This window comes from Gopherus flavomarginatus, chromosome 3 (assembly GCF_025201925.1).
Source record: "Gopherus flavomarginatus isolate rGopFla2 chromosome 3, rGopFla2.mat.asm, whole genome shotgun sequence".
NCBI lineage: Eukaryota > Metazoa > Chordata > Testudines > Testudinidae > Gopherus > Gopherus flavomarginatus.
The window spans coordinates 128,885,801-128,913,103 of NC_066619.1; the positions used below are offsets into that span (position 1 = coordinate 128,885,801).

At 41.9% G+C, this 27,303-nt stretch overlaps 1 protein-coding gene across 3 annotated transcripts in view; it reads right to left on the minus strand.

Moving 5' to 3' along the window:
- Positions 1–27,303, minus strand: part of DGKQ (diacylglycerol kinase theta) — a 146,347-nt gene that overhangs the window by 87,217 nt on the left and 31,827 nt on the right. For all 3 annotated transcript variants that reach the window (XM_050943063.1, XM_050943064.1, XM_050943065.1), the window contains exons 2-3: positions 23,210–23,289; positions 2,623–2,722 (exon numbers count right to left, since the gene is read on the minus strand). In XM_050943063.1, coding sequence (XP_050799020.1) covers positions 2,623–2,722; positions 23,210–23,289 — 180 coding nt within the window. The remainder of the gene's footprint in view (positions 1–2,622; positions 2,723–23,209; positions 23,290–27,303) is intronic.

The following is a 27,303-nucleotide window of genomic DNA, read 5'->3' on the forward strand; positions in this document are numbered from 1 at the left end:
TACTCCAGCACCTTTAATGACAAGTCTAAAGGACCTGAAGAGTTTTTTGGAGCATCAAAGAGTTCCTGTAGCATCAAAAGGAAATATTTTTCCATGTGCCTCTGTCTAGCTTGTTAGGTTACCCAGGAAACCTAGATCACCTTTCCACTGAATATACACAAATACTGTGTGTGCAATACACAAAGAGAGATTACATTAGACAACCCAGAATCATAAGTGGACTCTAACAGCCAGACAGCAGAATTTTACCCAAGGACTAATACCTGAAATCAACCATTTTGCTGTCAGATGTCAACTTGGATTCCTTATTTCAACTTGGATATATTCTAGAAGAAAAGGGGCATATCCATCCCATTCAGGAGATTTGGTCCAAATCTCTTTGCACTCTATATCCTAGTCTCCATCTTAATGTCAAGAGACAGAACACCGGAGCGTGGGAGGGGGTTTACAGCCTCCCCTTATGCCAGATGTTTTAGAAGTCAGATATGTCCAGCTGTTAGATTTTCACCAGAAGAAGCCTTACTGTGGCCCATGAAGATTTGGATAAATTTTTCCTTTTGGATCAAAAGCAGTATTTTGATTTCCTAAAGGCTGACCTGAAGCTTCAGCTATAAAGGAGAGGTCACTGACCCGTTAGCAAAGTGGAATTCCAAGTTAACAGCTTCAACAAAACGCAACAGAACTTGCATGACCTGGAATGACACAGTTCTGTAATGACCTCCTTAACAGACACACATGTTAATGTAACAGAATGGATAAAAATGCTGGAAGACACACCCCAAACGTAAAATTACACAGGGACAAATGGCCATGAACCTATGTGGAAGAAGAAGAAAAAAGAAAAGAAAATAAGCTACAATCTAAATTGTAAACAGAACTGTTCTTTAAAAGTGAGCATTCTGGGCAGACAGCAACATTTGCCTCTTCAAATGAATCAAGAACATGAATCTCAGGATTCCAGCAGGCCTACAAACCACCTCTTTCTGTAGCATTCATGGAACCCATTGTTCCAACCACCTCACACAACTCTGAGGAGTATTCCAGGTCTAATGCCAGAAGTCAGCCATGCTGACAGCCAGTAACAATGACAGTCATGCTTTTTACAAGAATCATCAAGTTACCCATTCTGTAAACTTAATTTTAAAAGTGCTCTGTAAGTGGTAAGAAATAAAGTCAATAAGCACATTCTAGCTAATTGTAGTCCTACACACGGTTGTGGATGTAATTCGCCACTGCACATAAGCCAAGACTGTCTTATGTTTAAATCTACAGGAGAAGCAACATTTTTTTCTTCTCTGAAAAGAATCCTTCTGAAAACTGCTATAACAAGGTAGTAAGTATGAGATCTCTAAATAGAATATCAGGGTTGGAAGAGAGGAGGTCATCTAGTCCAACCCCCTGCTCAAGCAGGACCAATCCCCAGACAGATATTTGCCCCAAAGCCCTAAATGGCCCCCTCAAGGATTGAACTCTCAAACCTTGGTGTAGCAGGCCAATGCTCAAATCACTGAGCTTTCCCTCCCCCAATAGATTAAGTACTTCCTAACTTGACTACAAATCTGCCACAAAAATTACTTGGTAAAAAAAGATATTGTGCAGTTCCAGAGTTATTTATCAACTATTTTTTTTTAAATACACATTTGATAAGGAAAATGTTGACAGTTTCGTAAATTCAGCCTGGACTTAGAGACAAGCTGAGTTCTTTCCATCCACACATCTCCAGTAATAAAGTTTCTGCAAACCAAATCATGATTTCAGTGAGGTTACAGAGGCACAGCTGATTGGAACAAAGCAACAATTCTGTTGTTGGTACACTTGGTAGAGTACAATCTGCAGCTCACGCAGCAAAGCTGTGTTGGCTCTGCATTATTAATAGGAGTAAAAGCTGGAAACTGCATTGCAGTTGGCAGATATGCCTCCAGATACCAAAAAGAACAGATTTGTTGAGTAGGAAGGGGATAGTTTAGAGACAACCACTTTCAAAAGAGAAACAGTCTTTAAAAAGCAAGATTTAAAAATGACTGGGGAGATGTGTTAACTTCAGCCCAGGAGCGTAGGGTAATAACTGAGCAATTTTTAGGGGCTCTTTCATAACGCACTCTTTGATTGTTTAGTTTAGAACTGAAGGATAGTGTCTGCCAAAAGGTAGAGGAATTGGTCTGTCAAATACAAAGGAAAGTCATCAAATCAAAACTCATCTCAAGGTATAAGTGCCTCCCTAACTGTCGTCAATAACTTTTCTTTGAACTAGTCAATGAAGACCATCAAAAGAGAACACAAGTTTTTATCACCCAATTAAAAAAAAATCTTTAAAACTAACTTTATAAAGCCTTTTTCTGATCCCTGATGTTGCTTACAAGCGTCTTCAGAATGGGCCCAAAACTATCCAACATGACTCTAGGTCCATCCCTATTCCCTCTTCCCTCCATGTACGCTCCAACCTATTGCAATGCAAGTGAAGCAGCCCAGGGTACAAATTAAGTCGAGCTTCTCTCATAAATGCAAAAAGAAAGGAATTTATCTCGGGGTTATTATTAGCATATCTTATAGATCTTTAGAAATACACATATATCTATTTTTATGTGACACAACATGACCGTGCATATACAGGTTTTTAATTACCTTCACATCGAAATGCAAGGGACTCTAACTGCTTTCTGCACACGGTGCAAAACTTTCTTTTGTAATGTCCCGGAGGTCCAAAACAATGTGCAACTGGAATCTGTCAATGAAAATATACAGGGTACATCTTTAACCATCACTGTCATATCAATAACTATTAAGAAGAATTCTAAGTCTAACACTTCCTTTGTTTACCATATGCTGCAATACATGATGTTACACTATGTGCACACACAGAAACGGGGAGGAACACAAACTGAAAACAAATATACTAGTTTGATTATAAACACCCAGGCATCTCCAAATTTAAAAAGAGAAACAAGAAAAAATGGCACTAATGAGGTGTTAATATTGAAATAGCATCCAAAGGCTCCAATTATTATCAGGGTCCCACACAGACACATAGTCCTTGCCCTTAAGAGTATTTGAACAGACAAGACAAACACAAACAACATACAAGAAAAATGCCAAAAGATGCATATATATCCAGTGAATAATCTTTTTAAACATTAAAGATTTCCCTCCACCCCACTATGCTCCACGTCTTTTGGCTTGTCTCAGTCCCATTGTCAACTAACTGACCAAGGGTGCTCTCTCCACACGGCCCTCCCAAGGCGCAAACTGACCATTACCCAAAACAACAACTTAACATTGCAAAGCCTGGACGGCAAAGACACCCATGCCAAACTGCCACAGTTACAGTTTGAATATCCCTTATTATAGCGAGGCGGAAGACGACCATATTGTGTAAATGACTGTGCTGAATCACAAGGATGGATGTTTTGGTATTATTGCGACACTAGAAGCCAAATCTGTGGCTTGGCTCAAAGAGGAATTGCTCAACTTCCCAATGGACAGTGGTATCTCAAGATTCTGTTGCTATGGACAGCACTAACAGGTTTAACAAAACATTTTTAGTGTCGCTATACTCTTCTTATAAAGTAATGTAACAAAAATCTAATTATTTCTCTCCCATATCAATGATTGCTGTTAGATTGGGAAGTGCAGGGCCAATGGAAAAAAGCACGGGTGGAATTTCATCTTCCAATACAGTAGGAAAAATGTCTCAACAGTGTTAAACGGTCTTTTAACACTGCATCTTCCTATTTATGACAGAGTCTGGATCTAGTAACAATAACCACAGCTGAATCTTGGGACTGAGTCTTTTCTTCAGGTGATACCAAACAAACAACAACAGACAGTAATAAGAACATAGGAACGGCCATACTGGGTCAGACCACAGGTCCATCTAGCCCAGCATCATGTCTTCCAAGAGTGGCCAACGCCAGGTGCCCCAGAGGGAATGAACAGAACAGGTAATCATCAAGTGATCCATCTCCTGTCGCCCATTCAAAGCTTCTGGCAAACAGATGGTAGGAATGCCATCCCTGCCCATCCTGGCTAATAGCCATTGATGGACTATCCTCCATGAATTTATCTAATTCTCTTTTGAACCCTATTACAGTCTTAGTCTTCCCAACATCCTGTGGTAAGGAGTTCCACAGGTTGATTGTGCGCTGTGGGAAGACATACTTCCTTTTGTTTGTTTGTTTTAAACCTGTCGCCTATTAATTTCATTTGGTGACCCCTAATTCCTGTGTTATGAGAAGTAGAAAATAACACTTCCTTATTCACCTTCTCCACACCAATCATGATTTTATAGACCTCTACCATATCCCTCCTTAGTCGTCTCTTCTCCAAGCTGAAAAGTCCCAGTTTTATTAACCTCTCCTCGCACAGAAGCTATTCTATATCTCTAATCATTGCCCTTTTCTGTACCTTTTCCAATTCCAATATATCTTTTTTGAGATGGGGTGAACACATCTGCACACAGTATTCAAGATGTGGGCGTACCATGGATTTATATAGCAGCAATATGATATTTTCTTTTTCATTATCTATCACTTTCCTAAGGATTCCCAACATTCCATTTGCTTTTTTGACTGCCGCTGCACATTGAGTGGATGTTTTCAGAGAACTATCCACAATGACTCCAACATCTCTTTTGTGGAGTGGTAACAGCTAATTTAGATCCCATTATTTTATATGTATAGTTGGGATTGTGTTTTCCAATGTGCATTCTTTGCATTTATCAACCTTGAATTTCATCTGCCACTTTGTTGCCCAGTGATCCAGTTTTGAGAGATCCACAGTCTGGAGACACTAATATTTGAAGCGGCATATTCCTGTCACATTAGTACACTCATACAATAAGCCAGAAGTACAAATGTCTCTTTTAGACTTCAGCATTCAAATGACTGGTGTCACAAAGTTCAGATATAATTTAGGTTAATTACATTTTAAAATTTCAAAATTTACAATTTTATATTACACACAGTGTGCCTCTTGAATTGAGTAATCCACGTACACTTCATGACAAGCTACGACATCACATCATTTATTGTCGTCTATGACTCCATAACAATTAGTTTTTATTCGAATGTGACCAGGCTATCTGAAGTACATTTGGAACAACATTTCACTACGACATTGCACAACAAAAATCATTTCCAGTAAAATGTGTTAACAGCAGCTTTTAGATGACACATGAGATCACACAAATACCACATTTCCATACTCGCTCCAGCAGACAACTCCACCGAATTATTTAGCAAGATCTGACAGTTCCTTGAGTATTAGGATTTGCCTGTATTTGCTAGCAGCAATCTGAAATTGATCAGAATCACACCATTCCGGTCAGTTTCTAAAAGGTCTGCACCAGGAAACTCTACTAAACCAGAACACAGGCACGATTACGCTAAGCAATTCTATTCCGGAAATGCTCATGACAAAGTAAGTGAAACAAAGGTTTGTCAGTCGCAAGATGGGAAAGAGATCCCAGGTGATTGGATGGGTGCAGAATGATGGGACAGAGACTGACATATAAATGAAACAAGGGATGGGGAAATGAAAAACTAAAAGTAAAATACTTTTCTTTTTTAATTGGCTGAGCAGATTCCTAACACGAATTGTTGATCTCCTAATCTGAATTCATTCAAGTGGACGAAAGATGATAATTCCCTCCCTAAAGACAAAAATACAACTAAAACATTGTACTTAAAACAACATTCCCAGGTATATTAAAATCATGTTTTCCTAACATTAAAGTTACAACCATAGATGCATAAACGTCAATATAATTCACACGGCAACCATAACTCACAGCCCTGTGCATATATGCACTAGTTTTTAAATTTTCTATTATGACCTACAATGGCACTTTGGTCAAGTTATAATGATTCCTATAAGTGTACATGCATACACTGTAATTTCAAATTTCCTAATACGTGTGTGTAATATCTCAACCACAAGACTGTATTCACATTAGAGCTGGTTAAAAATGTGCAGACGGAACACTTTTCTGTCAGAAAACGTCAATTTCACGGAAGCTAAATGTTCTACAGCAACGGAGAATCATTGAAATGTAGGGCTGGAAGGGATCTCAGGAGGTCACCTAGTCCAGCCTCCTCTGCTGAAGAAGGACCATGTAAACCTAGATCATCCCTGACAAGTGTTTGTTCAACCTGTTCTTAAAATCCTCCAGTGATGTGATTCCACAACCTCCCTTAGAAACCTGTTCCAGAGCTTAACTATCCTTAGAGCTGGGAAGTATAATAGCTAGCGTAAGTCCCCCTTTGCTGCAGATTAAGCCCATCACTTCTTGTCCTGTCTTCAGGACAATCCCTTGCCAGGGAAGGTCAGGTGATGAGCTTGCAGTCCAAGTCCTGAAATAGTACTCATTTTGAAATGAGACTAAGTAGCTGTATTAATATTGTGCATTAAAAGCACGGGAGATGGCTTCCATGGTCACAAAGAGAGTTGCAATTTCTTAGTTCTCATCAGTTACAGAGCTCCTTTTACAGTCCGATGCCACTAAAATCAATTTGTACAGAACGATATAGAAACTTTATCCATGAAATGCCATTAAAAACATCTAAGTGCCAATACAGTACTGACCAAGCCTCTACTGACACGAAGGTCAGTGTTCATGCTTATGCCCTTGAATACCTAGTTTACTTATGAACAGAGTATTCCCTAATCCTTTATTTCAGCATTTTCTTTCCAGCCATAACTCAAGAAGACATCTGAGTACTGCCCTTTGGATACTGTCTTGTTGTGTAACTGGATATTGTCTTGCTATATTACTTACTATACCATATAGAAATGTAGTGTACAGTATAAACAAACTACTTTTACCATCATCAAATGGCTCTGCTTTCAATAATCGTCAAAGGCCTTTTGTTGCCACCACTATAAACACTATCCTTTTATATGATTTACCCATCATGGCACTTCGAAATTACGTTAACAATTCTTACTATCGGGTGGCTGAGATGCAAACTACAGTTCATAAAGTGAAACCAAGAGTAGTGTGTAAACAGAAACATTACCTGGTATTTGTGGTACGGGGATGACTATTCTGTTTTCAGCTATCTATAGCAGCCTTTCCTAATTCTGTTAGGGATTTTCCAATTCTCTTAACCTTTGCTCTACAGATAAGCTCCCAACAATGCCACGCATAATTGTTTCTGGTCTACAAAACACTCACAAAAAGATATACCCAGTCAAAAGACTTAAGGCTTTGAAAGCATTCTCCCTGGGAGAACAATGTGTTATTGGAATGTTAGCTTTTAAAAAAATAACATTAAATTAGATTGTAAGCTCTTCAGGGCATTACACTGTTGTGAAACTGAGGACAGAAAAAATCAAACACTGTCTTTCCAGTTGTTTGCAAAGCACTTAACACAATGGGGCCTGTTTGGTGCTGTCGGGAGCTGCTAAGATACACTATTAAACAATGAAAAAACAAAGTATGCGCAGAAGTCTGGAAATTCTCAGCTAAGATTCGAACAACTGACTTAACATGGTTGCTGTAATCCAAACCACTATCTGCTTTCGAAACAGACTTCCGTTAGCTGCCACATGAAGAAAGTGAATTCTGCCTTCCTATATATATTTATTCCACAAGTATGGAAATTTTCTTGAGTGATATCAAGGGACTTTCTTCCTGAAGGGAAGGCCGTCTAGCCTCGCTCGTTTAAGGAACTTGGTTTTCTCCTGTGAGTGCTGAAAGTCATCACATCATCATGACACCCACTCCTCAGCCCCTCAGCAGGGAGAGTGAATTACCAGCACCACAAAGACATGCAAGATCCTGTACTGAATTCCCTTCTCGTGTGTTATCTTCCACCCACGATTTCTCTTTCTTTCTTTCTTCCTTCCTAGCCTATTTCACTCCTGACTTTTCATTGACTCCTTAAGTCAACTATACTGCAGTCATTCAATCCAGTTGTGTCTAAGGAGAAAGGATCCAACCAGATGACAGCCCTGATCAGATCATAACTGACCAGGGTCAAAGCATCAGGTGTCTTGATCGATTAGCCAGCCAAAGCATCCACTCGTAATTAACTAGTAATCCAGTGTTCCAACAACATCAACAAAAGCCATATTTCACCCATGTTTTCTATCCCATCTCTCCTCCACCGTTAGTCTGTCTGCTTGTTAAGAACAGGATAAGCAGATGCCCTTCACATCAGGACAGAGTAAAATTAACCTTTGCCTTTTCAACAAAGAAAGGCTGTTCTGAAAATAAGAGACTGATAGTTTGACACCAAAAGGAGAGAGACCTTGATAAGGTCTAACTAAGTCTGTTTTGCATAATCACTCAACCACAGTTTCAACATAAATACTTGTTTTAATTTTGTGTTCTTTCTTGTGTTTAATCAATAAACTTTCAATATGAATGAATACTTTTGGGTGTCTGGTGGCACTTAATGACTAACAGATTTATTTGGGCATAAGCTTTTGTGGGTAAAAAAACCTCACTTCTTTATGCATCTGAAGAAGTGAGGGTTTTTTTACCCACGAAAGCTTATGTCCAAATAAATCCATTATGAACCCACCTATTGCTGCTTAATGTTGGACAGTGAAAGAGTTCATGAACACCTTTAACTCTTTAGGCCTTTAAGATCGTTATCAATACAACACGTCTTTAACAGAGGAAAAGGACTAGGGAATATTACGTATATGCAAAGTGGATGAATTAACGTTACTTGAAATAATCTTAATCTTCAGAATTTTCCTGACTTTTAAAGGGCTTGATCTCATAACAAAAACAAAACCCGAAACAACCAACAACCAGCAGAAGCCTGCTTTTTCCAACTTCTTCCCCCTACCATGCCATTTCCTCTATTGGACAATTTCAAATTTGTTATAGCTAGGGCCCTACCAAATTCACATCTGTGAAAAATGCATCACGGACCGGGAAATCTGGTCTCTGCCATGAAATCTGGTCTTGTGCGCACTTTTACCCTATACTGTACAGATTTATTTCTCAAACTGGGGGGCCTGACCCAAAAGAGGGTTGGAGGGGAGGGGTTGCAACATTATTGTAGGGGGGTTGCAGTATTGTCACCCTTACTTCTGCGCTGCCTTCAGGGCTGGGTGTCTGGAGAGTGGCAATTGCTGGCCAGGCGCCCAGCTCTGAAGGCAGCAATCTGCCAGCAGCAGTGCAGAAGTAAAGGTGACAATACCATACCATGCCACCCTTACTTCTGCGCGGCTGCCTTCGGAGATGGGTCAGGACTCCCACAGCATCCTGAAATTTCAGATTTAAATAGCTGAAATCATGACATTTATTATTTTTAAAATCCTATGACCGTGAAATTGACCAAAATGGACCATGAATTTGGTACGGTCCTAGTTATAGCCCTTTATTTTTCATCCCAGGATTAGTTACCGTAATTGAACCTTGTGAAAGAGCTGAAGGTCTTCTGAACAGCCAAATAAGTCACATCAACTGCTTGAGGGGGGGGGGGAGGCATAGCTCAATGGTTTGAGCATTGGCCTACTAAACCCAGGGTTGAGAGTTCAATCCTTGAGAGGGCCATTTAGGGATCTGGGGTAAAAATCTGTCTGGGGAGTGGTCCTGCTTTGAGCAGCAGGTTGGCCTCCTGAGGTCCCTTCCAACTCTGATATTCTATGTCACATTCTCCTTTATCCACTATTTTGTTGAGATGCTCGATAAAATTCTAGTTTACTTTTGGGGAACAAAATACCTTAACAAGACCTTGATCACATCATGTTCAACTAGGTGTTTTAGAATGGTCTTTAATTAATACTTCAACCAATATACCTGATACTGAAGTAACACTCACTGGTCTAATTCCCAGAATAACCCCAAGTGCCCTTTTAAAGAAGTAGGTATGTTTGCTATTCTCCAGTGTAGAAGCTGATTTTAATATGTGATAGCTCATATTTTTAAACAGACTAGCCACAGGAATGGAAGACATGTCTAAATCCCCAGGACTGCTTTGAAAATCAGAACACTCTCATCCCAAATTTCTTCAGAACTCTTGGATGAAGCAGTCTAGTCCTTGTGACTACCAGAACAAGAGCTCTGTGCAGTATGAAAGCTTCTCTCTTTTACCCACAGAAGTTGGTCCAATAAAAGATATTACCTCAGCCACCTTGTCTCTTTGCTATTCAATTTATCATTTTATTCCAGGATTTGTTATTTTGACATTTTAGTCTCTGTTAGTGCCTCATCTGGAAAGAGTAAAAGTTTGGAGTAGACGTCAAGTCCACTCCCTATGTGTGGGAGACTCTTCCACAGAAATCATTTAGCTTCTCTACAACATTCTGCCTTGATTGCTCCCTTGACTCAGTGGTTGACGCCTTCTTGCTTTTAATATACCTCAAGAATTCCCTGAGTTTTGATTTTTTTTTCCTATTTGTCAGTTTTCTCTCCAAATTTTCTTTGCTTTCCTAGTTTCCATCTTACCAACCACCACTGTTTTCTTCACTTGGTCTGGATTTTTATTTTTTGAAAAGTATGTTTAGTTTGAATAACCTCTAATCTTGTATTTTAGCTATATCGGATTTTAGCTTGCCTTCTTGCTTCCATTTTGGTTAGGAGAACGCGCACCTTCTGTAACTGCTAATTATTTATTTTTTATAAATTGCTTTAAAGAACATGAGTAGTCTCCATACTGAGTAACTATGTTAACTTCCTCACTTTTCTTGGGACAAGAAGAATGCAAATTAAAAGCAATTTCTGGTAAAAAGTCCCAAGTCTTTCTCATATAAATATTGTAATCAAACAAGAATTAACATTACAAGGGGTGGGAACATATCACAGGACAGGAAACGGATAAATACGGTTCAAATTAGCTAATATAGCCAATACCCAAAATTTCTATTGTGGCTGATGCACGGGAAACAGTATAAATCTGTACATTACTTCACTGTATCAGAAGCAAATGTATTCCTACAATTGACCTAATTTGTCTGAAATATGTCATACAAACAGCAGATTAGACCTACCGTTGGTGGTAGTTCTCAAGGGCAGCCTTGCAATTGGAAAGCTTATGGTCCATATCTTGCAGTCTGCATACACGGGTGCCCTTAGATCCTATGGTACTTCTATAGCAGAAAACGTTTTTGTGTGAGTCATGCTTCGACTTGGAGGAATGACTCATTCAATAGAGTTTTCTGTTATCATCAAGACCTGCTGGAGACTGTTCCTTTTTGCAACATCAAAAGCAAACCTGATAACTAAGAACTCTCCTTTATTACCACTACAGAATTCAATGCTTTATGGATCCTATTAAGGGAAGAAAAACCAAAAATAAAAATAGAAAATGAAATGACAACCTTCCACCTGCACATCTACCAATGTGATATATGCCATCATGTGCCAGCAATGCCCCTCTGCCATGTACATTGGCCAAACTGGACAGTCTCTTCACGAAAGAATAAATGGACACAAATCTGACATCAGGAATCATAACATTCAAAAACCAATGGGAGAACACTTCAACCTCTCTAACCACTCAGTGACAGACTTGAAGGTGGCAGTTTTGCAACAAAAAAACTTCAAAAACAGACTCCAAAGAGAGACTGCTGAACTCGAATTAATATGCAAATTAGACACAATTAACTCAGGCCTTAACAGAGACTGGGAATGGCTGGGTCATTACACTAATTGAATCTATTTCCCTATGTTAAGTTCTCCTCACATCTTCTATGGGTCATCTTAATTATCACTTCAAAAGTTTTTTTTCCCCTGCTGACGATAGCTCATCTCAATTGATTAGACTCTTCCTGTTGGTATGCATACTTCCATCTTTTCATGTTCTCTGTATGTATAAATATCTCCTGTCTGTTTGTTCCATTCTATGCATCCAAAGAAGTGAGCTGTAGCCCACGAAAGCTCATGCTGAAATAAATTTGTTAGTCTCTAAGGTGCCACAAGTACTCTTGTTCTTTTTGCGGATACAGACTACTCTGAAACTTCCAGGGAGTATCTATCTTATTTCTAGGAGTACTTGTGGCACCTTAGAGACTAACAAATGTATTTGGGCATAAGCTTTTGTGGGCTAAAACCCATCTCATCAGATACTTATGCCCAAATACATTTGTTAGTCTCTAGTGGCCACAAGGACTCCTCATTCTTTTTGCTGATACAGACTAAGGGCTTGTCTACATCAGAAAGTTGCAGCGCTGGTGAGGGAGTTACAGCGCTGCAACTTAGGAGGTGTACACATCTGCAGGGCACCACCAGCGCTGCAACTCCCTGTTTGCAGCGCTGGCCGTACTCCCGTTTTGTCTCGGGTGTAGAGGATCCAGCGCTGGTGATCCAGCGCTGGTAATCAAGTATAGACACTTACCAGCGCTTTTCTTGACCTCCGTGGAATAAGCAGGTATCCCAGCATACCTGAGGAAGCCTCTGGTAATCAAGCTGGTCTCCTTCCCCGGCTTGCTCTCGCGTTCCCCGAACCCCGAGCAAGCAGGTCTCCTTCCCTGCGGTTTGCAGGGTGGTTCCGGGAACGCGAGAGAAAACCGGGGAAGGAGACCAGCTTCGCCGCGGTTTGCTCTCGCGTTCCGCGAACCACCCAGCAAACCTCAGGGAAGGAGACCTGCTTGCTCGGCGGTTCGGGGAACGCGAGAGCAAACCGGGGAAGGAGACCAGCTTCGCCGCGGTTTGCTCTCGCGTTCCCCGAGCAAGCAGGTCTCCTTCCCTGCGGTTTGCAGGGTGGTTCGCGGAACGCGAGAGCAAACCGCGGCGAAGCTGGTCTCCTTTCCCGGTTTGCTCTCGCGTTCCCCGAACCCGAGCAAGCAGGTCTCCTTCCCTGCGGTTTGCAGGGTGGTTCGCGGAACGCGAGAGCAAACCGCGGCGAAGCTGGTCTCCTTTCCCGGTTTGCTCTCGCGTTCCCCGAACCCGAGCAAGCAGGTCTCCTTCCCTGCGGTTTGCAGGGTGGTTCGCGGAACGCGAGAGCAAACCGCGGCGAAGCTGGTCTCCTTTCCCGGTTTGCTCTCGCGTTCCCCGAAACCCCTTGAAGCCGCCCAACAGCGCTGCAGTGTGGCCACATCTAACACCACTTGCAGCGCTGGTTGCTGTAAGTGTGGCCACTCTGCAGCGCTGGCCATATACAGCTGTACTAATACAGCTGTAACAACCAGCGCTGCAAAATTTTAGATGTAGACATGGCCTAACACGGCTACCACTCTGAAACCAGTCCTATTTCTGAATGTGAAAGATTGTGGATTCAGAGCTAGTATGTGATTCTCATGATAGGCTACAGCTTATATCAAGTTTACAAGAGTTTAGATGGAGTGCTCTCCTGCCTAGGGAGGTAGACATAGGGGCTTGGAGGAGAGGATGAAGAATTTGGAGCAGTGAAAACATTTGGAACAGTCAAAAAATTGTATTGGTTTAAGTTTCCTGTGCTTATAATGTAAGAAAAAAAGGACACTGTGCCTAGCTTTGTTGGTAGCTCAACAACTCGTCACATCAAGTCTCCCACCCTTTTGTGAGGCTCCAGACAATTGTCCTGCGGGAACAATGCAGCTCACAAAACTCAGGATGAACCACAAGAGATCTGCAGGCAGATCCTTCCCAGTCAAGGGGGCACATCTGTCAAATGACCTTCCAGATAAGACTGGATTAGTCTGGAACCTGGCCACTTCGAGGACATGCTGCAGACCCCCTTGGCTTGAACAAAACTTTCACACTATAGCCAAAGAAACAAAAAGGGGAGGAGTGGAAAGAACAGAGTCAAAAACTTGTACATACACAGGAAAAGGAGAAGAGCAGAAATCTCATGAAGTCTACTAGGGGGGACCTCACCTTCCAGAACCATTGAGGCACTTATGCAGTACAACAACTGGCACTAGATGAAGTCCTCAGACAGATGCATCTTGAATATGATTGTTACATGTACAAGTTTATGCCAAGAAAATAGTATTTAAAAAATAAAAGTTTGGTGTTGATATTTTAACCTACATGTTTGCTAATCTTCAAATGATTGACTAAAATTAAATAACTTTTCATTACAATTTGTAATAAATTAATAATTAAGTAGTAATATTAGTAAGTTGATATTTTAACTTTCAACTAAGAATTAACATATTTGTTACAGGATAATTAAATTCACAATCATAAGCCCACAACAGAAGTTTTGACTGTTGTTACAACCTACAACACAAGACCTTCTACCGACACTTATTGCTAAAATTGATACAAACGAAAAATCTCCTAACTGAAAACCTGTCCAGCTTTTGTGGAAGTCAAAATTTAAAAAAAAAAGGGAGGGGCAGGTTTTATACCCAGTGTCACGAGTTGTGATTCATACAGAGATTGAGCTCACCTGTCCATCTATTTCCCAGCCTCTTAAAACACAAACACACACACACAATTTACCACTTAAAAAAAACAAAAAGGAGTTCTCTCATTTCCATCTCTGAAATCACCCCTATTTCTCACAGGAATAATGTTTGATGTCAGCTGATTTTTAGAACAAAAAAAATTCTTCTAGTGACCTGCCACCATACTAACCAGTCTAATCTTCAAAGCTCAGGTTGGCTGGGCTGGGCTGGGCTGGGTCAATACTGGATGGGACACTTCCAAGGAATGATTTTGATGATTCAACAGGTACTGCTCATCTCACTGACAGTGCTATGATGCTGGAAATGTCACCGCTCAGCAGATGAGCTATAAAGCAAAGCTGGGGTCATTTTAAGTTGCTATGACACCTCATCAGAGCCCATGATCCTGGCTACGATCAAATTGGTAACTAGCTGCTCTGTTCGACTTCAGATCATCCCGAGTTATGTTTAAATACCCCTTCACCCTCCCTCCCGGGACATAAGGCCCCAGCAGACACCGACCCTCCCCAGGAACCACAAGCAGTGCCACAGCACTCTGGGCAGCAGAAGCAGATCCCAGTAGAAAGCAACAACTCCTAAAAAGGGAAGGATGAGGCAGGTGATGTCAAGAGATGGCATTCTCCACTGGGATTCTGGACACAGTTTTCTATCTTCTGATAGGCTGTTTGCCCCAACATCCTCCCACCCCTCACTCTCATCCATTACCTCCACCATCCACGCTCCTCTCCCTCTTTCCGTCCCTCGTTCCCCAAGCTATCCCTGTCCCAACGTTCTTCCCTCCACTTGAACGTAACACATTTGTATCTGAAGTCTTGGAAATTATCAAATGCCTGATTTTGATAAATCTTAGTAAGTGAATGAGCACTCTTAGGCACGTCCATAAAATCTCAGGCAAACAGGGACGATGATGACAATGCTATTTGGATTTTCACCTCTTCGGTGGAACTCACTCCTCTGAGACTCCTAATACTGAGGCAAAATGCTACAGTGGTGAAGACTAGATAAAGAGGCATGCAACTGTTACCATCACCCCTGGAATGTTTAATGCAGAAAGGATTATCAGTAGTTTTAAAAGGGGATTAACCTAACTCTGTATTTCCCCCCATCCCTTTTCGCTTCTTCCAGCAGTTTATGAGAAATACAGCAACTGACAAACACAACCAATCAACTGTGCACAGCTGGAGCCAATGGGGAAAAAAAAAATCAGGTCAACAGACAAGGTCAACCGCCTGCTTATGAAGTCACAGACCCCTGGAAAGCTGCACTGACACTTCCCTCTTGCCCCCACTCTGTCACCTCAGCCTGTAATCAGGGCAATAAATCTGTCATTTGTGAAAAAGAAATTTAAACAATGTAAGGTTTCCCAGGACTCAAAGTGATATGGTCTCTGAAAGGAAAGTTAGATTTCTATCTACTGGGAGCAAATGGTGCTCAGTCAATCACAATTCATGGGCATGGGAGAAGATGCTACATTCACCAGTTTCATTTGTTAAACGTTCACCCAAGACACTAGTACTCTGAAGCAACAGTAGTGACATCTCTTCCGCAAGACAGTCAACAGCAAATTCTGGTGTTTGGGCAACATTTTATGGGAACTATAATCTTGATTTCCCAGTATCTGAATCAGCAAGAAAAAAGTTAAATACCAATATCACACATGCAAGCAACCAATAACTAATCAGTTCTAAATGAATTACTATACAGAAAACTTGTAAACGCCTTAACACAGACGTGCAGTTCTAAATCAGTATCTCGGCACGCTTTTGTATAGATACCCTAGTTTGCACAAAATTAGTACAATATTGTTGGACTATGACAGATTCCAGTCCACATACAGAAATATAAGTCTTGGGTAATGTCGCAGCCCTAAGGTCTTTTTCCAACATGGTGTCTGTATCGACAATTGCCGGTCATCTAGAGGTCATACTGGTACTGTGTGCAACACTGTGGTGCGGTGTGCAACATTAGAGTGCCGTGTGCATTATTCCCGCTCTTTTTCCTGGTCACCTAGGGGTCAGGCTAGTGTCGTGTGCAGTCTCCCGCTCTTCTGCCTGGTAACCCAGGGGTCAGGTTAGTGCTGTGTGCATAACACCAGTGTGCCGTGGGCAAAGGGACCCAATCTGACCAATCGTAGTTCAGTTCAAACGGTCAGATTAGGGCTGTGTGCAAAACCATGCTAGAGTGCTGGGTGCAGCTTCTAGCAGCTTCTAGTGTGCCGTGTGCAAATTCCATCTACGTAAGGGGCAACAGCTCGAAACCTGGAGGGCGTAGGAGCTAGGGACCAATCAGATCCTGACAAGTGTAAAATGGGCCTTTGAATAAAACCATGCCTCGTGCCAGGATCTGCAGGAGTATCCACGTACTGACTGAAGGACCTGATCAACCCTTCGGCCAGGGGTCTTCTCCGGATATAGCCGGCTTGGGACGTGTCATTTTATTACTTTTTCAATGTTATCTTCTACGGATTCGGAATGCTTCTGGTGTCTGTTCTGCTGGTCAGCTGCGCCTGGAATACGGTACTTGCTTTCTAATCTCTCTTTCTGTGCTTTGCTTAGCCTTTTCTCTTTTCCCCTTCTTATTTGGTACAGAATTGCATATATTGTTATTTGATGTAGAGTTGTGTATATATGGTATATAAGAACTGAGTTGTAATAACTACTATTGAAGGTAATTGGTGTATTTGATAGTAGTATTTGGTTAGTGTGCACACAGTTTATTTTATTTGGTGTATTCATCTACCTTTTTTCTAAAGGGCAGTTAATTTTGAATCGTTTGGTTCCTTGTTGATAAATGTAAATAGATTGCTTCAGGTTGTGTAAAGGTTTCTGGTTCCAATAGTACTGTTAGTTGATAAAAGTGCTCCTCCCCAGCCCAAGTTGTGATTTTTTTCCCTGTTAATAAACGGCCACGTGGTGTTTTGAAGTTTACATTTGTCTGGTTTTAATTTTCCTCCCTCGATTAAACAATTCACCGAGCCTGCATTAGGGACGGACAGGTAACAATTGCATTAAACACAACTACGTTCAGAGAACAAGTACTACAAATACCTAACTTCTCTAAAAGCAAGCATTTATCATAGAAAACTCATAAAAACTAAAAAACTTCTCTATATGGCCACAATCTGTTAAATCAAAACAAAAGAAAAAAGCAAATATTTCGATGTCCAGGCAAAGCCCGGAGAACACTTTCACAACACGTATCGTCACCTACATAACTTGGTTGAAACACACAGTGAGGATGTGCAATGTTTATCACTAAGTACACTACAGTTAGTTTGTGAAACACCTCAGACAGTACAAAGAGTATTTTTTTTAAATGACAACATAAGAGATATCTAACAGCCTCACAACACACAGAAACACCCCATGAACAGTAGACATGGACACTTGGCAAGCTGGACTGTCTACAAAAACAGGTTTTGAAATACCATGGCCTGATTTCAGTGTGAAACACTAAGTCCAAGCAAAAAACAACTTAGTAAGGCATCCTTCCAAATCTCCTAGTCCAGAACTTATCTGAGACTAGCTGCAGTCATGACATGTTTGAGACTGTATGAGCCTTTACTTGATCCTGGAAAGGAAGCTCTGTTTAGATATGAAAATTTCCATGAGACAATCATTGAAAAATGGTTCTCTGACAGTTTGATTTAACATCAAATGAAACACTGTCACAGATGGACTTTAAAGGCTGTTGTCTGTTCCAGATAAAATCCAAGAGATTAAAAATGTAATTTATGTCATAAGCTTAATATTAATACATGAGGAGAAAATGACAGGAAAAATACCCTCTTAATACCACTTCATACATCAGAGCTTTCCATAAAGAACCACATGTAAATAACCTGGGATGGTGATGGATGCAAAAATAAATTTTCCACATATATTACAAAACATTATTAGTTGTTTTGCTTCGTTATATTTTTTTAATTAAGAACCAAGTTCAATATTTACTTCATGTAGACTACACAAAACACAAAATCTCCCACATGGCAGCCTTTACTTGCTCAGTGATCCCGGGTTAACAGAACTCAGATAATCATATCAAGAAAACAAGAACATAAGAATGACCATACTGGGTCAGACCAAAGGTCCATCTAGCTCAGTATCCCATCTTCCAACAGTGGCCACTGTCACGTGTCCCAAAGGGAATGAACAGAACAGGCAATCATCAAATGATCCATTCCCTGTCACTCATTCCCAGCTTCTGGCAAACAGAGACTAGGGACACCATCCCTGCCCATCCTGGCTAATAGCCACTGATAGACCTATCCTCCATGAACTTATCTAGTTCTTTTCTGAACCCTCTTATAGTCTTGGCCTTCATAACATCCTCTGGCAAAGAGATCCACAGGTTGACTGTGCATTGTGTGAAGAAACTGTTCTGTTTACTTCTGGACTATCTTAAATTTTATATAGCACCTTTCTACATGAAGGCTCTTCAGCCCTTTACAACTCTGTACAGCAACACTGACAGGTCGACAATTCTGAGTGTGAAAAGCTGCCAATTGTTACAAGGCATGCTGCATAACTGTAGGCGTAGGAGAGGATGATCTAAAGTTAAATAAAATATGCTATTGTTTGTATTTTGATTGTTTAAGCAAAAACAAAACATCAGATAAAATATCATTGAAAACTGGGGAAAACAACCTGCACTCAGACATAAATAAAAACAACTAAACTACAATATTATAATATCAGATTTTAACATTAATACATTCAGACTCATGGTTTTCATCACACAGTTAAGAAGAACTGATATTTTAAAATCACATGCCAAATTTAAATGAACAAATCATAGAATATCAGGGTCAGAAGGGACCTCAAAAGGTCATCTAGTCAAATCCACTGCTCAAAGCAGGACCAACACCAACATCCCAGCCAGGCTTTGTTAAGCCAGGCCTTAAAAACCTCTAAGGATGGAGATTCCACTACCTCCCTAGGTAACCCACTCCAGTGCTTCACCACCCTCCTAGTGAAATAGTGTTTCCTAATATCCAACCTAGACCTCCCCCAATGCAACTTGAGATCATTGCTTCTTGTTCTGTCATCTGCCATCACTGAGAACAGCCGAGCTCCATCCTCTTTGGAACCCACTTTTGGGTAGTTGAAGGCTGCTATCAAATCGCCCCTCACTCTTCTATTCTGCAGACTAAATAACGCCAGTTCCCTCAGCCTCTCCTTGTAAGACATGTGCCCGAGCCCCCTAATCATTTTCGTTGCCCTCCACTGGACTCTCTCCAATTTGTCCACATCCCTTCTGTAGTGGGGGGACCAAAAGTGGATGCAATACTCCAGGTGTGGCCTCACCAGTGTCTAACAGAAGGGAATAATCACTTCCCTCGATCTGCTGGCAATGCTCCACCAAAAACGGCCACAGGCTCTTGCCATGACCCCACTGTCAGCATCCTAGTCAATTCATATTCGCACGTTCTAGGTCATACGTGGTGTACAAACATACCTAAGGAAAAGTTTCAACCAGACAGAATGGGTGGGTTTAATGACATAAGAACTTGCAGTACACATCCAAGATATAAGATGACGCTGGCTCTCCATCTAAATGTTCCCAAAAGTATCTGATTATCTTCTCTGTTATACCTGTATCAACATCCCTTTGATTCACTGAGATTGATTTAATGACAGATGTCTCTAACTCTTCCAGGCTTTCCTTATTTAAAGCTTTCGTACCACTTAACACTTCACCAGGCATTTCACTGCCCCCATCTTCCCATTTCCATCTTCCTTCGGCTCCACAATACCTCTTTGTGCTTTTCTTCTTTAGTATTTAAATTGAAACCATTTGTGTGTGTGTGTGTGTGCGCGTGTGTGTATTCATACTAGTTCTTTTTTGAACCCTGTTATAGTCTTGGCTTTCACAACATCGTCTGGCAAAGAGTTCCACAGACTGACTGTATATTGTGTGAAGAAATACTTCCTCTTGTTTGTTTTATACCTACTGCCTATTGATTTCATTTGGTGACCCCTAGTTCTTGTGTTATGAAAAGAAGTAAACAACACTTCATTTACTTTCTCCACACTACTCATGATTTTGTAGAGCTCTATCATATCCCCCCTTAGCTGTCTCTTTTCCAAGCTGAAAAGTAACCGCCTTCTTAATCTCTCCTCATACGGAAGCCGTTCCATACCCCTAATCATTTTTGTTGCCCTTTTCTGAACCTTTTCCCATTCCAATATATCTTTTTTGAGATGGGGCAACCAGATCTGCCCACAATATTCAAGATGGGGGCATACCATGGATTTCTATAGACGCAACACGATATTTTCTGTCTGTATCCACCGCTACAATTAAGACTCAAAAAAAGGGCACACATGAACAAAAATGTTAAGATGCACCAATGGAGGGTACGTCTACACTACGGGATTATTCCGATTTTACATAAACCAGTTTTGTAAAACAGATTGTATAAAGTCGAGTGCACGTGGCCACACCAAGCACATTAATTTGGCAGTGTGCGTCCATGATCCGAGGCTAGCGTCGATTTCTGGAGCGTTGCACTGTGGGTAGCTATTCCATAGCTACCCCATAGTTCCCGCAGTCTCCCCCGCCCATTGGAATTCTGGGTTGAGATCCCAGTGCCTGATGGGGCAAAAATCATTGTCGCGGGTGGTTCTAGGTAAATGTCGTCACTCATTCCTTCCTCCGGGAAAGCAACGGCAGACAATCATTTCGCTCCCTTTTTCCCTGGATTGCCCTGGCAGACGCCATAGCATGGCAACCCTGGAGCCTGTTTTGCCTTTTGTCACTGTAACCGTATGTGTACTGGATGCCACTGACAGAGGCGATACTGCAGCGCTACACAGCAGCATTCATTTGCCTTTGCATGATAGCAGAGACGGTTATCAGTCGTTCTGTACCGTCTGCTGCCATTGTAAATTGGCAGTGAGATGACAGTTATCTGTCGTTCTGTACCGTCTGCTGCTGTCATGGGTGCCCCTGGCTGAGGTCAGCCGGGGGCGCAAAGACAAAAATGGGAACAACTCTCCGAGTCAATCCCTCCTTTATGGTATCTAAAAATAGAGTCAGTCCTGCCTAGAATATGGGGCAAGTGTACTAGAGAACCAGTGTACCAGAGAACCAGAGAGCACAGCCACTCCGTGTCAGATCTCGCAGAAATGATGAGCTGCATGCCATTCATGGGGGGTGCCTCTGCAACAACCCCACCCGTTGCTAACCTCCCTCCCCAACCTTCCTGGGCTACCGTGGCAGTGCTTGTATGATGAAGTAATAAAGAATTTGTGTGATGAAGTAATAAAGAATGCAGGAATAAGAAACAGTGACTTGTTAGTGAGATAAAATGAGGGGGAGGCAGCCTCCAGCTGCTATGATAGTCCAGGCAGTACAGAATCTTTTCTTTACACATGAAAGGGAGGGGGCTGATGGAGCTCAGCCCTCAGTTGCTATGATGAGGACGGTTACCAGCTGTTCTGTACCATCTACTGGGAATGACCGGGAATCATTCCTATTTTTACCCAGGCGCCCCCGGCCGGCCTCCAGGAGCGCTCACGGGCTCATGACAAGGATGACTATCAGTCCTACTGCACTGTACCATCTGCCACTGGGGAGGGGAGGAGAGAGGATGCTACTGTTTACTGCTGCAGCACCGTGTCTACCAGCAGCATGCAGTATACATAGGGTGACATATAAAAAAGCCAAGAAATGATTTTTTCCCCTTTGCTATCACAGAGGGGAAGGGGGGGTAAATTGATGAGATAGACCCTGAACCACCCCGGACAATGTGTTTGATCCTATAGGCATTGGGAGCTCAGCCAAGAATGTAAATGATTTTCGGGGACTGTGGGATAGCTGGAGTCCTCAGTACCCCCTCCCTTCCTCCATGAGCGTCCATTTGATTCTTTGGCTTTCCGTTACGCTTGTCACACAGCACTGTGCTGTGGACTCTGTATTATAGCCTGGAGATTTTTTTCAAATGCTTTGGCATTTCGTCTTCTGTAACAGAGCTCTGATAGAACAGATTTGTCACCCCATACAGCGGTCACATCCAGTATCTCCCGTACAGTCCATGCTGGAGCTCTCTTTGGATATGGGACTGCATCGTCACCCGTGCTGATCAGAGCTCCACACTGGACAAACAGAAAATGAAATTCAAAAGTTCGTGGGGCTTTTCCTGTTTACCTGGCCACTGCATCCGAGTTCAGATTGCTGTCCAGGGCGGTCACAGTGGAGCACTGTGGGATACCGCCCGGAGGCCAATACTGTCGATTTGCGGCCACACTAACCCTAATCCGATATGGTAATACCGATTTTAGCGCTACTCCTCTCGTTGGGGAGGAGTACAGAAACCGATTTAAAGAGCCCTTTATATCAATATAAAGGGCCTCGTTGTGTGGATGGGTATAGTGTTAAATCGGTTTAACGTTGCTAAAATCGGTTTAAAAGCGTAGTGTAGACCAGGCCCTACAGAAGTCAAAACGGCTCTTTCATTCAACAGCAAAGGCTTATCACCCTCTTATTGAAGTGTTTTTGCTGTAAAATATGTGGTAATGTCCAAAACCCTTGCTCAGAAAACCGTGTATAAGAGTGTACCATACCTCTGCACCTCATCTGAAGCAGTTACCACATTCAGGTATGACAATTCTTCCAGGCAATGACACACCATAAGACCACTTTAGTAAGCTTTAAGGAACACAACACAGCATTTTTCAAGGCAGTTTGTGCGTAACCACCTGTTCCAGGCAGGTTCAGAAGCGCTTAGATTTAAAACTTTCATCATGGAAAAGATGTAAGAGTTTGAACCAATGAACAACATAATAGGTTATATTAAAATCATTAAATTAATGAGCCAATCTATTTTTTAAATTAATTTACTAATGAGAAAGATATAGCAAACAAACTTGAGCCACTGGCTAGGTAAAGTATATCATAACACATGCAGACTCACCCTGACGAGACTTGACGCAATACACGAGCATGGTATCTTCACATGCTTGAGGCACTTTTCATGAGACATAAAGTTGCAAACTGTGGAAATAAAACAGGCATGTTTCAAAACCGTGACACCTTTTTTTTTCCAGAGCAGATCAAATATATTCAAGAACCACTTTCTAAACTGCACTATTACTAGTGTCTCAGCATTTGAGAACAAAGTTCATCCTATCCCTGTATTGCCCATTCTCCCCTTCCCAGCTGTCAAAGGAGCCATGTCCCCCACCAGCACCATGCTAGGGGCCTGCCACCCCAAGCAACTTTAACTACAGGGAGCTGCTTACAGCCAGAACCAGCCCTAGGACACGGCACAAATGGGTGGGCTGTGTAAGGAGGAATTCTTCCCCCTACAATTCATGACGTGGAGGAGGAATATATGGTGGATAAACATGGCATCAAACCTACTGAAGCAGTGGAGAAAGAGACGACAAAGCACAGGCTGCTTAGAGTATTGAAAATGAATTGCAATTTTTATTGCACAAGTCATTAGTTATACTTCCATGTAAATTTTGCTAAAATTAATAAATATATTATTAATACCTACAAAGGGCTGGAAAATTGTTTCACTATCTTGCTTTTAATGCTCAGAAAAAAAAATATTACAACTGCATGGGTGAAGTGCTTAGCTGAAGCAACCGTACACATCTCAACTTCTGGAGTACGAATCTCTGGAAGGAATTTTGTGATGGGGGACTGTTGGTATGGGACCAAATCAGGAGCCAGTATTTTAATACAAATTTTAAAGAAAGCTCATTGAGCAACTGTTCAGGAAAAAGGACACGCTGCCTGACAATGTGAGACTCTTTACAGAATGCTTATTGCTGAATATTAAAATTAATCATAATCTACTAAGAGGGATACCGTTAAATAAGAAATAAACTCCCTGCCATTCATTATCTGTATAGTGTCACTAGCTGGGATTACTTAGGAATTAACGCGTCAGCCCGTTAATGATAAACACAACTCACTGTATTCAGAAGCAGACAGTGCCAGCTGGATCATGAGGATGAACGTACTAATGTAAGGTTCCAGAACTTAACAAACCACACAGGTACAGACATTTCAGAGCACTGATAACTTTGAGAGCAGTTAACAGCAGAACTCGGTTACTTACAATATCCGTAAGTGGAGTTGTCTAGACAGAATGCCTTCACAGACCCCTGCTTTTGGAGTTGTGCCTCTCACTACACAGAGTCTAGTGTGGGATAAGACCCCACAACTGATAAAAATCCATTAAAATAGTCTATACAATTCACTTATGCCAATTGCCACCAAAACTATTTATCGGACTGGCAAGATGTTGGTCTGTGTTCTCATTCAGTTCCTCAGCTTGCTTGAGCAACGGCAGAACATTGCATCACAAGTCACCACCCGAAGACTAGTGAGCCGCAAGACACTCCTGGACAGAGAGGTAGTTGCCATTCACAGAAGACAAACTGTGAAACCAACATCCCAAATCAGACACACCATTTCCAATCTACACGCCAAAGCTGAACACATGATTTACTGAGCCCCAGCAGTTTCTCTACAGATTTCGGAGAGGAATTCTTTACGGAGGGAAACCAGAAAAGATGCCCTAGCTCTGGTAGGATAAGTCTTGAGATCTTCTCATATTTGCCCCTCTCAATTCATCTAGACAATCTACACCAAGACAGATTTCTTCTCAGCTCACGGGCAACACAAGGTGGGAAAAAAGCTTACGATAAGCTTTTTAATGGAGTCATCATCACCTAAAAAGTGAGTATACAGCTGGGTGAAAGAGTTGGGCAAGGAGTATCATGGAGCACAGGGGAAATGCACAGAGATGTTGTTAAGGAATAACTCCAACAATAGAAATCTTAGGCAAGGACAAAGTTCCATCTTAGCATTTTTTCATAATGGTCAAAGGTGAGTAAGACATAAGCACCTGCAGTTTACTGATCTGGCTCAGGGGAGTACAAGCAAAAATGGCCAGTCTCAGGAACAAAAGTTAACAAGGGTAAAATTTCAGAAAGAGGATTACTGCTTTTACTGGGAAGCAAAGTAAGGAACCCAGAGAGAGCAAGAGCTATGATCAGAGCATCTATGGGGAGCTAGCAGCAGTTACTATGCTTAGGTCACGCAATAGGTTCCATAATAAAAAATGCGTTTAACTTTTTTTGTGAAGCTCTCCCACGTCTATTGTTTGCAGCTGGCCTTGGAATTCAGTAGGGAGAAAAGCTCTCTGACAGCAACAGTGCCTTTTCTTTGTCTCATGAAACTCCACTCAGGTTTAGCCAAGGCATGAACTGCTAAAAGTCACCACTTCCCTTTCCTGTCCTGTTCCTCAGGAAAATTTTGGCAGCCCACCAAAACAACAACTGACTGTGGATATCCTAAAACGTTGGGTCCAGGCTCCCAGCAGAGCAGCAACACTACAAGCTGCTCTAGAACTGCCCGATAGGACCTCGCTGACACAGGCTGCTCTGTGCATTCCCCCTTTTAAACACACCTTCTGGACCTGGCACATGGTGCCAACAGGGCATCCTCCTTCCTCTCTGGGAGCACAGCTTTGTCCTGCTGCCACCCAATGCAGTTAGTTCGGTAGCGCAAGTGACAGACCTCTGTGCTACACTGTTGAAGGTTCAGGCGTTCAAGCCCTGCTGACATTGCAAGAAGTGAGAATTGTTACAGTTGTACGCACTAGAATTCATTTTCAACTTTTTCCTTTTTAAAGAAACCTAGGAAATGACATACAAAAACTTTAAAACGTTCAGTTCAAGTGCATGACTTCACAGAATTAGGATAGGCTAGATTTACCGTTGTCCATGCAGCTTTAATTCTACCCAAGTGCATATCCATTATGATGGCCTAATTACACGATTGCATCCCCGGGGGTAGACCCCTGCACAAGACTTTTTTTTAAATCCCACTCCCGTCCTGTCCTGTCCTGCAGTACCCACAGGACTCAATCATAACACATATGCACAAAGGGGCAGAGTTAAGGTTGCACTGAAGCCGTATAGCCGATATTTCCCAAATCTGGGTGCTTGGATTCACAACCTGAATAAATAAAGGTTTCTCACTTGTAATCAAAGTCCTCTGAGATGAACTGCACGTTCACACTCAAAGGACGTGCTAACAATATGCCTGGATCTGCACTATTGGCGTATCCCATGAGCGGGAATGTGCAACAGCCATTCAAAACATCTTTTTTGAACTTTGTTCTTTGTTAACTCATTACTTGTTGTTTGTCTTACTGTGGGACTAGAGGTTCCCCAGCCCTATGGTGCTAACCCTGAACATACACCCAGTAAGAAAGAATCTTGAACAATCATATGCCAATTAAATTTTAAACTACAGCCTACACAGAGAGAGAAATATAAATCCGGCCATGCAGTGCCAGCTCCATGACCGAAGAAGCAGGAATTAAAAAGAAGACAAGGACGGAAAAGGTTTTGTGTTTCCATTAAAATAGCACGTGCTTGCTGGATATCTAATGTATCAAACTATTTGTCTGGTAAAGTGAAGCATCTCAACTCCTGGAGTGGAAATCTCTGGAAGGAGTTTTGTGATGGGTGATTATCTATGGGACCAAATCAGGGGTCATTATTTTGAATATAAAGTCTCAGAAGCACATATTTTAAGGAAAGCTCATTGAGAAACTGTTTGGGAAAAGGACACACTGTCCTGACAATTTGAGACTATTTATAGAGATGCTTATTGTTGAACATTAAAATTGATCAGGAGCTACTGTGAGGGACACAGCAGAGAGTGCAACAGAAATGTCTTATGTAACCCCCAAGGAGCTGGCCTAGATTCCTGGGGCTCTGTCTGCCAGCAGCTCAGGGAGAGGCACTGTCCTTGGTGGGGGGGGGGGGCAAGGCAAACCACTAAGGAGTGAGATGCCCCTCCCAGGGAGTTCAGAAAAGGGGAGAAGCCATTTTTGAGTCAATCTGGAGCCAGCCAAGGCAAGGGCAGGACTGGCTGTGTGGGGAGCTGCTGGGTCCCAGGCCTGCAGGCAGGTTCCCCCTGAGTACTGGCCTCTAGGGACCTGAAAGCCAGATCCCTCTGCTGGGCTTTTCCCTCTCC